Source organism: Aquarana catesbeiana, linkage group LG12 (genome assembly GCF_042186555.1).
Source record: "Aquarana catesbeiana isolate 2022-GZ linkage group LG12, ASM4218655v1, whole genome shotgun sequence".
Lineage (NCBI taxonomy): Eukaryota > Metazoa > Chordata > Amphibia > Anura > Ranidae > Aquarana > Aquarana catesbeiana.
The window spans coordinates 18,693,350-18,710,073 of record NC_133335.1 but is presented as its reverse complement, the minus strand read 5'-3'; the positions used below and the strand labels follow the sequence as shown (position 1 = coordinate 18,710,073).

Genomic DNA, 16,724 nt, shown 5'->3' with positions numbered 1-16,724 from the left:
GGAGTGTGCTATGTACAGAGTGCAGAGTTCAGGGGTGTGCTGTGTACAGAGTGCGGGGGTCAGGGGTGTGCTGTGTACAGAGTGCGGGGGTCAGGGATGTGCTATGTACAGAGTGCAGGGTTAATAAGTGTGTTATGTACAGAGTTCAGGGGTGTGCTGTGTACAGAGTGCAAAGTTCAGGGGTGTGCTGTGTACAGAGTTCAGGGGCGTGCTATGTACAAAGTGCAAGGTTCAGGGGTGTGCTGTGTACAGAGTTCAGGGGCGTGCTATGTACAGAATGCAAGGTTCAGGGGTGTGCTGTGTACAGAGTTCAGGGGCGTGCTATGTACAGAGTGCAAGGTTCAGGGGTGTGCTGTGTACAGAGTTCAGGGGTGTGTTGTGTACAGAGTGAAGGTTCAGGGGTGCGCTACATACAGAGTGAAGGGTTCAGGAGTGCGTTATGTACACAGTGCAGAGTTCAGTGGTGTGTTGTGTACAGAGTGAAGGTTCAGGGGTGTGCTACATACAGAGTGAAGGGTTCAGGAGTGCGCTATGTACAGAGTGCAGAGTTCAGTGGTGTGCTGTGTAGAGTGAAGGTTCAGGGGTGCACTATGCACAGTGTGTAATCCACACCCCACCCTGTGTAGGTGACTTTGCCTTGCCTTACAGGGAGATCGCTCTCTCTCTCAGATCCTGGAGATCTGCCCCCCGCCATGCCCTCCGTGAGTGTGTACAGGGATCTGTTAGTTCCGGGAGACCCGCTGAGAGCAAAGCTGTCCCTTGTAAACAGAAAAGGCTTCTGTGTGTACAAGTGACAGAGGGGAGCAGAGGGTGAGAGCAGGTGGTGAAGGAATGGAGTTCCGCCACATTCTTGCTGCAAAACTGGGTGCGAGGGCCAAATGACAAGGCCTGGTGGGCCGGATACGGCCCACAGGCCTTGTGATTGACATACAGTATGTGTTTTTAAGAGACAGTCCAATCGAATCTCTAGAAAGCTCAACCTCAACATTGCTAGAACTCACCTTTCCATTCCGCAAGGGGTCAAACTCTGTCCTTGACGTATAGTGCTGGAGCTTGCACAAGGTTGATGTCAACCCCTCCATCAGTGTTAGAATCTGGTGATTGTCCGCTTTGGCCTAAGAACTTAACCCTATGAGGAAGTCACAAACTAGCCTATGCCCAGGAGCATCAGATATTTAACAAGGGCACTGACTGAGCACAGTGAAGGTGAGTAAAAATACATGGTTGAGGAGCTTCCAAAAAACTACCACTTTGCTCTGAGGCAAGCAAAGCAACAGAGACTCCTTAAAGGCGTCTTCCACTTTTTGCCCAAAATAAATAAATAAAACTAAATGAACGGAAACTGCAAAAATCTAGAATGTGCATTTGTTTGCGACTTAGGTACTAGACTTTGGAACGCCGCTCAAAGCCAGGGAAACAACTCTCGTAGTCATCCGGTAAAGAGGGTGCAGGCTGCCAAACAGCTCATCCAAAGCGAAAAGCGATGTACTTGCAAGGTTGGAAAAGCACAACACTCCAGACCAGGCAACACGGTATTAACATGAGAAACAGCCTCAGCCCATGGGTCTCCGCTAGAAGCCACACCCTCTGATACGTATTGGCCAGCCCACCAGAGCTTAATCATACAATTAAAGTGATGGTAAAGCTTCGTTTTGGCTCTCGCGGCTCCTCCCCACATCATATAACCCCCTAGGAGAAGCGCTTTCCCGAGGGGGTTACCTTGTGGGCACGCTCCCGAGTCCAGCATTCGGCATCCATATCCGCCGAATGGATCACCTGGCCCCGCCCCCAGGGCATTGGATTTGATTGACAGCAGCGGGAGCCAATGGCTGCGCTGCTATAAGTTTATCCAATCAAGAGCCGAGAACCCCAGGCATAGAGGAAGCGTGTCCCCTCCGGGTAAAGTTAAGTAAAGGTAAGCAAAATGGGGGGGGGGGGGGGGGGGGTTGGGGGGGCTCAGTCACTGCCAAGTGTTTTTTCGCCTTAATGCCACCCCCTGACACTACTAGGTGGGCCACTAATTTATTACTGGCCTGTCATAAACTTAATATGACTTCTTCTGTTGATGTATATGATTTGTTATCAGAGGATCCGTCACTAAGTCAGTTATTAGCTGTTGCCACTTCTAGTTTATTAGATAGTTAATTGTTTAGCTTTCACAATGCAGTAAAGTGATTCCAGTTTGTGCTCTGTCTTTAGGGACCAAAGACTTTTAAGTGGGGGGGATGTAGCAATATGAACTACAAACGTAAAGCACCGTACCCCCTGACATTTCTGGGTGCCGCCTGTCCCTTTAGTGACCAATGTATTCAGTGACCTCATATCTGTGTGCCAAATAAAAGGATTATGGGAGGATAAGTTCACCCATCAGATAATTGCTTTGCACGATTGTGGGCAGGACTACATATCCCAGGGATCCTTGCTGCCATCTGACGACTGCTGGGAGTAGCTATAAAAACAGCCAAAGCCTGCGCAGACGCTCTCTTCCTCCTAGGCCTGACGCAAGAAGGACCTCTCTGTGCAGCAGAGAGAGGGAGGTTGCGCCCTACCATGCAGAGCCTTCCTTACAACCCACGGCTCGAGGGTCCTAGCTCTGTTGTTGCTGTCGAACATCCTGTCCAGCACCAATCTGGTCGCCTGTCTGCCAGTGCGAGCTGCAAGCTTCACTTCAGAAGATCAAGACAGCGGATCCGCTGCATGGGTGTGTCGCTACATGAGTTCCTGTTCAGCAGACATCGGAGAGATCTGGTCGTTGGTGAGAGAGCACATTGCTCGATCTTTATTCATCCTTTGCTACAACTACATTGAGACACTTTGTGCAGACATCTTTATCCCAGGAACACTTTACTGCATTACTTGAACACTGTGCTCAGACACCTTTTAGTTTTCGTCACTCCAAGGAGTCTACTGTTCCCAATACACCTAAACGGATTACAATTAACGGGCTCCGACTAGCCGGCGAAGAACATCAGATCTGCTACGGGGACTTTATTGCCATTACTTACAGAAAGGCCTCTAAATTGCTCTTCTCTAGACCCGCTCTCTCTCCCTCCCTGGGATAACGCGTAGGCTGGCCAGGTTCCATCTTCTATAGTGTGGTCATATAAGCAGTTAACTGAAAATCCACTAGGGGATAACTTTATATCTAAAAGGAAGTGTACATATATGTATATAGTATTGTTGTTGCTGAAATATGGTCTTGTGTATTTGGGGGGAATTCTTTTGCTGAGTTGGTGCTGTGGCGGAAACTCAGCAGAATAATTACCTCCTCTTTATAACAACTTTCCCTTTTATTGGTTTCAAGTAAAGTTTCTTAGAACCTAAATGCAATGAGTTGTTTGATTATTGCTATACAGTGATACAAGGATGTCTGAACCCAGAGTGTCAGACGGGACGGAAGGTTCAGCAGGTCATGGCCATGCAGATGAGGAGGTAATTCTCAGCAGTCCTCTAGGGGGCCATGCTACACACATATCTATTTCAAGTTTCTGCATTTGCGAACTGGACCAGCTCCTTTTTGTGTGTTTAAGGGGGCTAGAAGTGAGGCAGACCGACCTGGAGTGTATTTCTTTTTATCCAAACTCTTCTCAGTTTTGAATGGAATGAGGAAGGTTCAGAACCTCTAGCATATACAGTGCCTTAAAAAAGTATTCACACCCCTTGAAATTTTCCACATTTTGTCATGTTACAACCAAAAACATAAATGTATTTTATTGGGATTTTTTGTGACCAACACAAAGTGGCAGATAATTGTGAAGTGGAAGGAAAATGACAAATGGTTTTCAATTTTTTTTACAAATAAATATGTGAAAAGTGTGGGGGGTACATTTGTATTCAGCCCCCCTGAGTCAATACTTTGTAGAACCCCTTTCTCTGCAATTACAGCTGCAAGTCTTTTTGGGGATGTTTCTACCAGCTTTGCACATCCATAGAGTGAAATTTTTGCCCATTCTTTTTTGCAAAATAGCTCAAGCTCTGTCAGATTGGATGGAGAACATCTGTGAACAGCAAATTTCAAGTCTTGCCACAGATTCTCAATTGGATTTAGGTCTGGACTTTGACTGGGCCATTCTAACACATGAATATGCTTTGATGTAAACCATTCCATTGTAGCTCTGGCTGTATGTTTAGGGTCGTTGTCCTGCTGGAAGGTGAACCTCCGCCCCAGTCTCAAGTCTTTTGCTGCACACACATATGGGGCCTCTCGGCAGGTGGACCTTGGCGCAGAGTGGCCGCACATTTGCGTGCAATAGACTCAACAGTGCTATGCCGAGAGCGTGTGCCTTGTGTGCTCCCGGCAGAGTGACCGGCGGCTCACGGTAAGCGGCGATCGGGACTTTTCCGATCATGTGACAGCCAATCGCAGCGGTTACGTGGCCATAAGCCTCGCCCTGCCTCCCGGCATAATAAACCCCCTTAAAGGGCCTGTGGCAGCAGGGGCCAAGGGGTTAATGCTCTCCTTGCCCGGCCTGTCAGTTTAGGTGGACGGCCATGTCTTGGTAGGTTTGCAGTTGTGCCATACTCTTTCCATTTTCGGATGATGGATTGAACAGAGCTCCGTGAGATGTACAAAGCTTGGGATATTTTTTATATAACCTAACCCTGCTTTATTTTTCTCCAAAACTTTATCCCTGACCTGTCTGGTGTGTTCCTTGGCCTTTATGATGCTGTTTGTTCACTAAGGTTCTCTAACAAACCTCTGAGGGCTTCACAGAACAGCTGTATTTACACTGAGATTAAATTACACACAGGTGGACTCTATTTAAGAATTAGGTGACTTCTGAAGGCAATTGGTCCCACTAGATTTTAGTTAGGGGCATCAGAATAATGGGGGCTGAATACAAATGCCCCCCACACTTTTCACATATTTATTTGGAAAAAAATTTGAAAGCCATTTATCATTTTCCTTCCACTTCACAATTATCTGCCACTTTGTGTTGGTCTATCACATAAAATCCAAATAAAATACATTTACGTTTTTGGCTGTAACATGACAAAATGTGGAAAACGTCAAGGGGTACGAATACTTTTTCAAGGCACTGTATAACTTGCCGGCTATATATGCTATGGATTTCATGTTTTTGGAGTGGAATACCCAAGTCAGAGCACTGGTCTCTCCAGCTTCTGAATTTGAATACAGCAGTCGAGCTAGGGTAGGGTTAGAACCTCTGTCTGGTCTTTATTGCTGTATGTGTCCCCACTGGTATGTTTTTCCTCCACTTCCTTGTGTCACCAGGACAGGAAGTGAGAGGAAATCTCCCCAGCAGTGACACGGACAGCAAAGGAAACCTTTAGATGTCATCTAGGATTTGGATTGTTTTTAAGAATTCCAGCACCAACCATCGTAGGTGGGGCAGAATTAAAGACGTATCCCTGGAAATTATTATAAAAGGACGCTGACTTTGTCAAGTATATGAAATACACATAAATCCCCCGGGATCCAGTCTTCAGGGCTGAGCAAGGAATGAATAAAATCACAAATCTGATAAATTCAATTAACTTTTGTCACTTTCTCTCCGATAACGATCACAGCCTGACTTGAGAAAAGATATTTCATTTCCTGATGATGACACCCCCTGTACCAAGACTCCCCACCATACTACTCCATATACAGCAGAGGACGTGATCCGTGTTCAGAGCAATACCAGTACATCTATGTTTATTTATTATTATTAGATTTGTGTGTGTGTTATACATAATATAATAAAGATACAGATATAGGCCACTATAAATAAGTGGGTCAGTGTGAGTGTCACAATGAGTGTGTGTACAGCATCTATGTGTACATATATTTGTCCCAGTGTGTGTGTGTACAGCATTTATGTGTACATGTATGTGTCCCAGTGTGTGTATCAGTGTGTGGGCTGCAAATCTGCACCAACTGGGGTTGCCAGTGGCAGGAGACGTTCCCCTCCCCCATTTCCTTCTTTCACGGAATCTCAGTTGATCTTACAAGGATTAAGCTGTATTATCCCTGCCAGTCACACACTGTACACCCCCCCCCCCCCCCCCCAGCTCGACCCTCGCTCCGCCGGGTGACATCCAACTGACAATGTCACCTTACCGTACTGGAGGCTGGGCACAAGATGATCAGCACACTCTATTCTGTATACAGTGACTTCTACTGCACCCCACTGCCTCATCCCCTACTACACTGCACCCCACTACACTGCACCTCACTGCCTCATCCCCCACTACACTGTACCCCACTGCCTCATCCCCTACTACACTGCACCCCACTGCCTCATCCCCTACTACACTGCACCCCACTGCCTCATTACCCATTACACTGCACCCCACAACACTGCACCCCACTGCCTCATCCCCCACTACACTGCACCCCACTGCCTCATCCCCTACTACACTGCACCCCACTACACTGCACCTCACTGCCTCATCCCCCACTACACTGTACCCCACTGCCTCATCCCCTACTACACTGCACCCCACTGCCTCATCCCCTACTACACTGCACCCCACTGCCTCATTACCCATTACACTGCACCCCACAACACTGCACCCCACTGCCTCATCCCCCACTACACTGCACCCCACTGCCTCATCCCCTACTACACTGCACCCCACTGCCTCATCCCCTACTACACTGCACCCCACTGCCTCATCCCCTACTACACTGCACCCCACTGCCTCATCCCCCACTACACTGCACCCCACTACACTGCACCCCACTGCCTCATCCCCCACTACACTGCACCCCACTACACTGCACCCCACTGCCTCATCCCCCACTACACTGCACCCCACTGCCTCATCCCCTACTACACTGCACCCCACTGCCTCATCCCCTACTACACTGCACCCCACTACACTGCACCCCACTGCCTCATCCCCCACTACACTGCACCCCACTGCCTCATCCCCCACTACACTGCACCCCACTGCCTCATCCCCTACTACACTGCACCCCACTGCCTCATCCCCTACTACACTGCACCCCACTACACTGCACCTCACTGCCTCATCCCCCACTACACTGTACCCCACTGCCTCATCCCCTACTACACTGCACCCCACTGCCTCATCCCCTACTACACTGCACCCCACTGCCTCATTACCCATTACACTGCACCCCACAACACTGCACCCCACTGCCTCATCCCCCACTACACTGCACCCCACTGCCTCATCCCCCACTACACTGCACCCCACTGCCTCATCCCCTACTACACTGCACCCCACAACACTGCACCCCACTGCCTCATCCCCCACTACACTGTACCCCACTGCCTCATCCCCTACTACACTGCACCCCACTACACTGCACCCCACTGCCTCATCCCCTACTACACTGCACCCCACTACACTGCACCCCACTGCCTCATCCCCCACTACACTGTACCCCACTGCCTCATCCCCTACTACACTGCACCCCACAACACTGCACCCCACTGCCTCATCCCCCACTACACTGCACCCCACTGCCTCATCCCCCACTACACTGTACCCCACTGCCTCATCCCCTACTACACTGCACCCCACTGCCTCATTACCTATTACACTGCACCCCACTGCCTCATCCCCCACTACACTGCACCCCACTGCCTAATCCCCCACTACACTGCACCCCACTGCCTCATCCCCCACTACACTGCACCCCACTGCCTCATCCCCCACTACACTGCACCCCACTGCCTCATCCCCCACAACACTGCACCCCACTGCCTCATCCCCTACTACACTGCACCCCACAACACTGCACCCCACTGCCTCATCCCCTACTACACTGCACCCCACTGCCTCATCTTCCACTACACTGCACCCCACTGCCTCATCCCCCACTAAACTGCACCCCACTGCCTAATCCCGCACTACACTGCACCCCACTTCCTCATCCCCCACTACACTGTACCCCACTGCCTCATCCCCCACTACACTGCACCCCACTGCCTAATCCCCCACTACACTGCACCCCACTTCCTCATCCCCCACTACACTGTACCCCACTGCCTCATCCCCCACTACACTGCACCCCACTGCTTAATCCCCCACTACACTGCACCCCACTTCCCCATCCCCCACTACACTGTACCCCACTGCCTCATCCCCCACAACACTGCACCCCACTGCCTCATCCCCTACTACACTGCACCCCACAACACTGCACCCCACTGCCTCATCCCCTACTACACTGCACCCCACTGCCTCATCTTCCACAACACTGCACCCCACTGCCTCATCCCCCACTACACTGCACCCCACTTCCTCATCCCCACTACACTGTACCCCACTGCCTCATCCCCCACTACACTGCACCCCACTACACTGCACCCCACTGCCTAATCCCCCACTACACTGCACCCCACTTCCTCATCCCCCACTACACTGCACCCCACTGCCTAATCCCCCACTACACTGCACCCCACTTCCTCATCCCCACTACACTGTACCCCACTGCCTCATCCCCCACTACACTGCACCCCACTACACTGCACCCCACTGCCTAATCCCCCACTACACTGCACCCCACTTCCTCATCCCCACTACACTGTACCCCACTGCCTAATCCCCCACTACACTGCACCCCACTGCCTCATCCCCCACTACACTGTACCCCACTTCCTCATCCCCCACTACACTGTACCCCACTGCCTCATCCCCCACTACACTGCACCCCACTGCCTCATCCCCTACTACACTGCACCCCACTGCCTCATCCCCTACTACACTGCACCCCACTGCCTCATCCCCTACTACACTGCACCCCACTGCCTCATCCCCACTACACTGCACCCCACTACACTGCACCCCACTGCCTCATCCCCCACTACACTGCACCCCACTGCCTCATCCCCCACTACACTGCACCCCACTGCCTCATCCCCTACTACACTGCACCCCACTGCCTCATCCCCTACTACACTGCACCCCACTACACTGCACCCCACTGCCTCATCCCCCACTACACTGTACCCCACTGCCTCATCCCCTACTACACTGCACCCCACTGCCTCATCCCCCACTACACTGCACCCCACTGCCTCATCCCCCACTACACTGCACCCCACTGCCTCATCCCCTACTACACTGCACCCCACTGCCTCATCCCCTACTACACTGCACCCCACTACACTGCACCCCACTGCCTCATCCCCCACTACACTGTACCCCACTGCCTCATCCCCTACTACACTGCACCCCACTGCCTCATCCCCTACTACACTGCACCCCACTGCCTCATTACCCATTACACTGCACCCCACAACACTGCACCCCACTGCCTCATCCCCCACTACACTGCACCCCACTGCCTCATCCCCCACTACACTGCACCCCACTGCCTCATCCCCTACTACACTGCACCCCACAACACTGCACCCCACTGCCTCATCCCCCACTACACTGTACCCCACTGCCTCATCCCCTACTACACTGCACCCCACTACACTGCACCCCACTGCCTCATCCCCTACTACACTGCACCCCACTACACTGCACCCCACTGCCTCATCCCCCACTACACTGTACCCCACTGCCTCATCCCCTACTACACTGCACCCCACAACACTGCACCCCACTGCCTCATCCCCCACTACACTGCACCCCACTGCCTCATCCCCCACTACACTGTACCCCACTGCCTCATCCCCCACTACACTGCACCCCACTGCCTCATTACCCATTACACTGCACCCCACTGCCTCATCCCCCACTACACTGCACCCCACTGCCTAATCCCCCACTACACTGCACCCCACTGCCTCATCCCCCACTACACTGCACCCCACTGCCTCATCCCCCACTACACTGCACCCCACTGCCTCATCCCCCACAACACTGCACCCCACTGCCTCATCCCCTACTACACTGCACCCCACAACACTGCACCCCACTGCCTCATCCCCTACTACACTGCACCCCACTGCTTCATCTTCCACTACACTGCACCCCACTGCCTCATCCCCCACTAAACTGCACCCCACTGCCTAATCCCGCACTACACTGCACCCCACTTCCTCATCCCCCACTACACTGTACCCCACTGCCTCATCCCCCACTACACTGCACCCCACTGCCTAATCCCCCACTACACTGCACCCCACTTCCTCATCCCCCACTACACTGTACCCCACTGCCTCATCCCCCACTACACTGCACCCCACTGCCTAATCCCCCACTACACTGCACCCCACTTCCTCATCCCCCACTACACTGTACCCCACTGCCTCATCCCCCACAACACTGCACCCCACTGCCTCATCCCCTACTACACTGCACCCCACAACACTGCACCCCACTGCCTCATCCCCTACTACACTGCACCCCACTGCCTCATCTTCCACAACACTGCACCCCACTGCCTCATCCCCCACTACACTGCACCCCACTTCCTCATCCCCCACTACACTGCACCCCACTGCCTAATCCCCCACTACACTGCACCCCACTTCCTCATCCCCACTACACTGTACCCCACTGCCTCATCCCCCACTACACTGCACCCCACTACACTGCACCCCACTGCCTAATCCCCCACTACACTGCACCCCACTTCCTCATCCCCCACTACACTGCACCCCACTGCCTAATCCCCCACTACACTGCACCCCACTTCCTCATCCCCACTACACTGCACCCCACTGCCTCATCCCCCACTACACTGCACCCCACTACACTGCACCCCACTGCCTCATCCCCCACTACACTGCACCCCACTACACTGCACCCCACTTCCTCATCCCCACTACACTGTACCCCACTGCCTAATCCCCCACTACACTGCACCCCACTGCCTCATCCCCCACTACACTGTACCCCACTTCCTCATCCCCCACTACACTGTACCCCACTTCCTCATCCCCCACTACACTGTACCCCACTGCCTCATCCCCCACTACACTGCACCCCACTATCTCATCTCCCACTACAATGCACTCCACTGCCTCGTCCCCCATTACACTGCATTATAGATCACATCTCCGCTCATCTCCCACCACAATGCATTATAAATCATATTCCTGCTCATCTCCCACCACAATGCAGCCTATCCCCTGACACTCTGTCCTCTCCAGCTCAGTAGTAACACAAGATGGCCTCTGCCCGAACTCCCTGGAAGTGCTCTCTGCCCTGAATGGCAATGTGTCTGTTTAGTCTATTTACCTTTTACAATACGGCTCATCCAGGTGTAACACACCCCTCTGAAACCCTGACCTGCTCCTCCTGCACATTCCTCCGTGTAACCCTTCCCTCCCCAACCCCCGGAGCCAACTCACCGTCCTCACCAGGGCCCGGCACATTCTGGGGGCTCCTCATCTTCTCCTCCTCGCTGGGGCACCCCGACTTATCTGCCCATGTGGGGTCATTCATATCCGACTCGTCCCCTCTCACCGAGATCTCATCCTGAAAGACACAAAAAAACGATGTTGTGAGTCCAGACGATGGACAGACAGACAGACAGACAGACAGACAGACAAGCTAACCCTGCAGGCATCTCTCCATCACCCGTGTCCCTGACAGGTCAGAGCAGACTCTACCTGGAGGCCATGAGAAGTGAGAGACGCAGAGCATGCAGTTAGGCCGGCAGCCCGTCCCCAGGCACAGGCACTCCTCAGACTTTGGCCACCTCTCCTGCAGGCAATAAAAATTGAATACGGAAGTTGGGTGCAGGCTGGAGGCATCCCAGAGTCCTCTGCCCTGATCACAACAAACGCACACAAAGAGCACAACGCACACTACCAGCGCAGAGGAAGAGGGGCTGGAGCAACCAATCAGCTGTCAGCAATCACCTTCCTGGGGCAGGTTAAAGCATGGATGGTCCAATCACAATCAGTTCCAAAAACTGAAACTAACAATCTGTGTTCCCTGGAAGACCCACTGACAACCAGACTGGACTGACTGCTTCCAAATCCGGCATTACCTTCCTCCATTCCAGACAAAGAAAACACCCAACTGCTTTATTATGGGAAGACCATCATTTCCTCCTTTTTTTATGTCATTTACTTTATTTTATAGCTTTAAAGAAAACGTAATTCATTTTGGATCACATTTGCAACATTTTTATTCAAACTTGTAAACAAAAAGCGCTAGGAAAAGGCAGGGTCAGGTGGGCGGCTTACATATTCATTCGCTTCTGCACGCGAGCACGGAGGGATGTGGCTTTATAAATCTATTTAAAAAAATAAATCTCATTTTACTTTTTATTTTTTACACTGTCCCTTTATCAATTTTGTTTATCATTTCCTTGTGCCTGCTGTAATTTTCTGTAATGGGTGGAGCCTGCTGGGCCCCTCCCACACCTCGGCTCTCTTTCCTTGTGCAGGGTGACTGGTCTTGTCTCTGCCCCTCCTGTAGTTTTCTGCAGGCAGCCTGTAGTAGGTGGAGCCTGCTGGGCCCCTCCCACAGCTCTGTTCTCTCTCCTTGTGCAGGGTGACTGGTCTTGTCTCCGCCTCCCTACTGTAGTTTTCTACTAGTAGCCTGTAGTGGGTGGAGCCTGCTGACTCCTCCTACAGCTCTGCTTTCTCCTTGTGCAGGGTGACTGGTTGTCTCCACCCCCCTACTGTAGTTTTCTGTAGTAGGTGGAGCCTTCTGACTCCTCCTACAGCTCTGCTCTCTCCTTGTGCGGGGTGACTGGTTGTCTCCACCCCCTACTGTAGTTTTCTGTAGTGGGTGGAGCCTGCTGGCCCCTCCCACAGATCTGCTCTCTCCTTGTGCAGGGAGACTGGTCTTGTCTCCACCCCCTACTGTCCTTTTCTACTCATAGCCTGTAGTGGGTGGAGCCTGCTGGCTCCTCCTACAGCTCTGCTTTGTCCTTGTGCAGGGTGACTGGTTGTCTCCACCCCCTACTGTAGTTTTCTGTAGTGGGTGGAGCCTGCTGGCTCCTCCTATAGCTCTGCTTTCTCCTTGTGCAGGGTGACTGGTTGTCTCCACCCCCCTACTGTAGTTTTCTGTAGTGGGTGGAGCCTGCTGGCCCCTCCCACATCTCTGATCTTTCTTCTTGTGCAGGGTGACTGGTCTTGGCTCCAACCCCTCCTGTGGTTTTCTGCAGGCAGCCTGTAGTGGGTGGAGCCTGCTGGCTCCTCCTACAGCTCTGCTCTCTCTCCTTGTGCAGGGAGACTGGTCTTGTCTCCGCCCCCCTACTGTTGTTTTCTACCAGTAGCCTGTAGTGGGTGGAGCCTGCTGACTCCTCCTACAGCTCTGCTCTCTTTTTGTGCGGGGTGACTGGTTGTCTCCACCCCCCTACTGTAGTTTTCTGTAGTGGGTGGAGCCTGCTGGGCCCCTTCCACAGCTCTGCTCTCTCCTTGTTCATGGTGACTGGTCTTGTCTCCACCCCCTCCTGCAGTTTTCTGCAGGCAGCCAGTAGTGGGTGGGGCCTGCTGGGCCTCTCCCACAGCTCTGCTCTCTGCACAGGCTATGTACAGCCCAGTGATGATGTCACTGCTACCTTTATATGGTAATATCTGGGTTTGCAAATGGATTTATATCTTTTGTGGCGATTCAGGATTCTTTTTATTGAAAGTTTCCATGCCCGGAGTTCCACTTTACCAAACGGCATTGTTGAGGCTGATGTGAAATTTGGCGATTTCCATCTCCTAGAAATCTTGTATTCCTCATCCAGTACGAAGGTTTATAAAGGGGCGATGAGGGATTTCCAGGACAATACATTTACAATCCTTCCCCAGGGCACAGCAATGTACAAATATCTGCAGGGAATTCTTAAAGTGCATATCCCTAAAGAATTGAAACCCGTCTCCGCGGGCAAAGCGCGGCTCGCTATCTGGATTCCCGCCCACAATGCGTCTGAACAAAGCAGGAGGACCAGAGAGGTGAAAAGGGTTTAAAGGTCGCCCATTGTCACTGCGACTATGTATTAAAGGGGCGGGGATGAATCCTAAAGAAGGACGGGGGGGGGGGGCGGGGGCGTAGGAGCCGTCTTGCCGTCTAAAGGTACAGCCGCGCCTTTTAGTAAAAACACCAGAAGACAAAACAAACAGCCACTGGTGTGAACCGGCCTTAAGCCCGGGGTGGTCACACTAGTTCGGCTTTGAAATTGCGCTTCTTCACTGCGATTTGGATCGGCGAGTTTATTGTGGCTTGTGAAGGACAGAACGTAGGAAAGAATCGTTCCTGTGCAGCTTTCCGACACAGCGTTAAAAACGCACTGCCCTTGAGATCTGCCGCCGGTGCCAATGCTTTGCTAACGACACCCCCAAATGCAGGTCACAAACGCAGTTCGTTTGCAGGCACCAGATCACGTGCACCAACGCGATTTTTTTTTTTAAAAAGTTGCACTAATTTCTCGGTTCAATTTCAGCCCAATCAAATGAATGAGCTGCAAAATGGCACCACGTGGGGATGCAGAATCGCACAAGAACGCACGCTGAGTTTTTTTTTTTACAACTCCAAAATGTTGTCACCAGAACAGGAAGAAAGAGGAACTTCTCCAATGGGGACACCTGATCTCGTGTCTCCAGACTGGTGGCGCTGCCTGTAGCATTAAATTGTGGCACCCGCAGCGATGTGTACTGCTCCAAGGGACACCGTGTCTGCTTGTAGGTGAGAGGTGGGGGGTGCTAAAAAAAAAAGCAGATCAAATGCTTGTTTTTACTGCCCCCTGGCTGCTCATGTGAAAGGAGCCTAAATGGTTCTCAAGAATGCAAAAAAAAAAAACCATCACGATAGAAAAAAAAACAAAAACCATCACGATAGTAAAAAAAAAAAATCACGATAAAAGAAAACACCATCCAGATAAAAACAAAACAAAACACACCATCACGTTAAAAAAAACACCTTCACAAAATAAAATAAAAAAAACCTACCATCACGAAAAAAAAAAAACACCATCACGATAGGAAAAAAAAAAACACCATCACGATAGGAAAAAAAAAAACACCATCACGATAGGAAAAAAAAAAAACACCATCACGATAGGAAAAAAAAAAACATCATCATGATAAAAAAAAAACACAGTCACGATCAAAATTGGACAACGTTCGCGTGAGATAAAAATGGCATGGCGGACGATAGTGGCAGTTTCTATTGGCCAAAGTCAGCTGATTGTAGCGGATGAGGATCGATCAGTGACATTTTTGCAAGCCCTTGTGAATGTAAATAAAAAATGTTTCTAATCCCCATTGATCGGTCAGTTTTATTACACCATAAGCCCTACTGTGGGTGAAACGCGTTAGTGGGAGGAGCTCAGGAGGACGGATGTGACTTTTGTAAACAGAGTTCCTCTGGAGAGCGGCACAAATTTATTTTCTATGTAAGTGCTGTGCAAACTGTTAGCGCTATATAAATCCTGTATAATAATAATAATAATAACGACTTTCACTACATTCAACGCTGGATATGTTTTCTTGGTTTTACATTATATACATTTGCAAGTAGGAAAATGTATGTCAAATCAGTGAAATCAACACCATAGCTAAACATCAGGCTGAAAAAATATCAATCAAACTGTAATGCCATCTGCATGAACCCTTACAGTTGTCACCAGAACAGGAACTGAGGGTAAATCCTTCAATGGGGATACCTGTTGCAGTGACCGCTGTCTAAGAAGGGATTTTCTCTCACCCAGTCCTCTAAGCCTGGGGTCTCCAAACATTCTAAACAAAGGGCCAGTTTAATGTCCTTCAGATTTTATGGGGGCCGGACTGTGGCCAGTGGGAGTAAACAATGCCCCATAATTGGTTTTAGTGGAAGGAATAGTGCCCTATTGATATCGGTGGGAGGAATAGAACCCCATCCTTGGTGTCAGTTGTGGATGGAATAATGCCCCAAGGGCCAGTTAGAGGCATGCAAAGGGCCACATCTGGCCCCAGGGCCGCAGTTTGGAGATCACTGCTTTAAGCCATTACAATTTGGCTACGCAGCCCCCCCCCCAAACACAACGCCCATTTTTTTTCTGCTTTCAACACATCAACTTCAGGGACAACGTATTCACTTGATGCCTAATATATCCCACCCACTTTCAGCTGCCATATATATATATATATATATATATATATATATATATATATATATATATATATATATATATCTATATACCGGTATATATACAGTGGGGACGGAAAGTATTCAGACCCCCTTAAATTTTTCACTCTTTGTTATATTGCAGCCATTTGCTAAAATCATTTAAGTTCATTTTTTTCCTCATTAATGTACACACAGCACCCCATATTGACAGAAAAACACAGAATTGTTGACATTTTTGCAGATTTATTAAAAAAGAAAAACTGAAATATCACATGGTCCTAAGTATTCAGACCCTTTGCTCAGTATTTAGTAGAAGCACCCTTTTGATCTAATACAGCCATGAGTCTTTTTTGGGAAAGATGCAACAAGTTTTTCACACCTGGATTTGGGGATCCTCTGCCATTCCTCCTTGCAGATCCTCTCTAGTTCTGTCAGGTTGGATGGTAAACGTTGGTGGACAGCCATTTATAGGTCTCTCCAGAGATGCTCAATTGGGTTTAAGTCAGGGCTCTGGATGGGCCAATCAAGAACAGTCACGGAGTTGTTGTGAAGCCACTCCTTCCTTATTTTAGCTGTGTGCTTAGGGTCATTGTCTTGTTGGAAGGTAAACCTTCGGCCCAGTCTGAGGTCCTCAGCACTCTGGAGAATGTTTTCGTCCAGGATATCCCTGTACTTGGCCGCATTCATCTTTCCCTCGATTACAACCAGTCGTCCTGTCCCTGCAGCTGAAAAACACCCCCACAGCATGATGCTGCCACCACCATGCTTCACTGTTGGGACTGTATTGGACA

At 50.6% G+C, this 16,724-nt stretch overlaps 1 protein-coding gene across 4 annotated transcripts in view; it reads right to left on the bottom strand.

The window, feature by feature from the left end:
• NOL4L (nucleolar protein 4 like) overlaps nucleotides 1-16,724 on the bottom strand; it is a 57,888-nt gene that overhangs the window by 24,863 nt on the left and 16,301 nt on the right. The window contains exons 1-2 of one of the 4 annotated variants that reach the window (XM_073607283.1): nucleotides 11,493-12,009; nucleotides 11,232-11,358 (exon numbers count right to left, since the gene is read on the bottom strand). In XM_073607283.1, the coding sequence (XP_073463384.1) occupies nucleotides 11,232-11,358; nucleotides 11,493-11,636 (271 nt within the window). In that variant the 5' untranslated portion in view covers nucleotides 11,637-12,009. Of the gene's footprint in view, nucleotides 1-11,231; nucleotides 11,359-11,492; nucleotides 12,010-16,724 lie in introns of those variants that run through there. The other 3 variants (XM_073607282.1, XM_073607284.1, XM_073607286.1) reach the window with 3 other exon arrangements.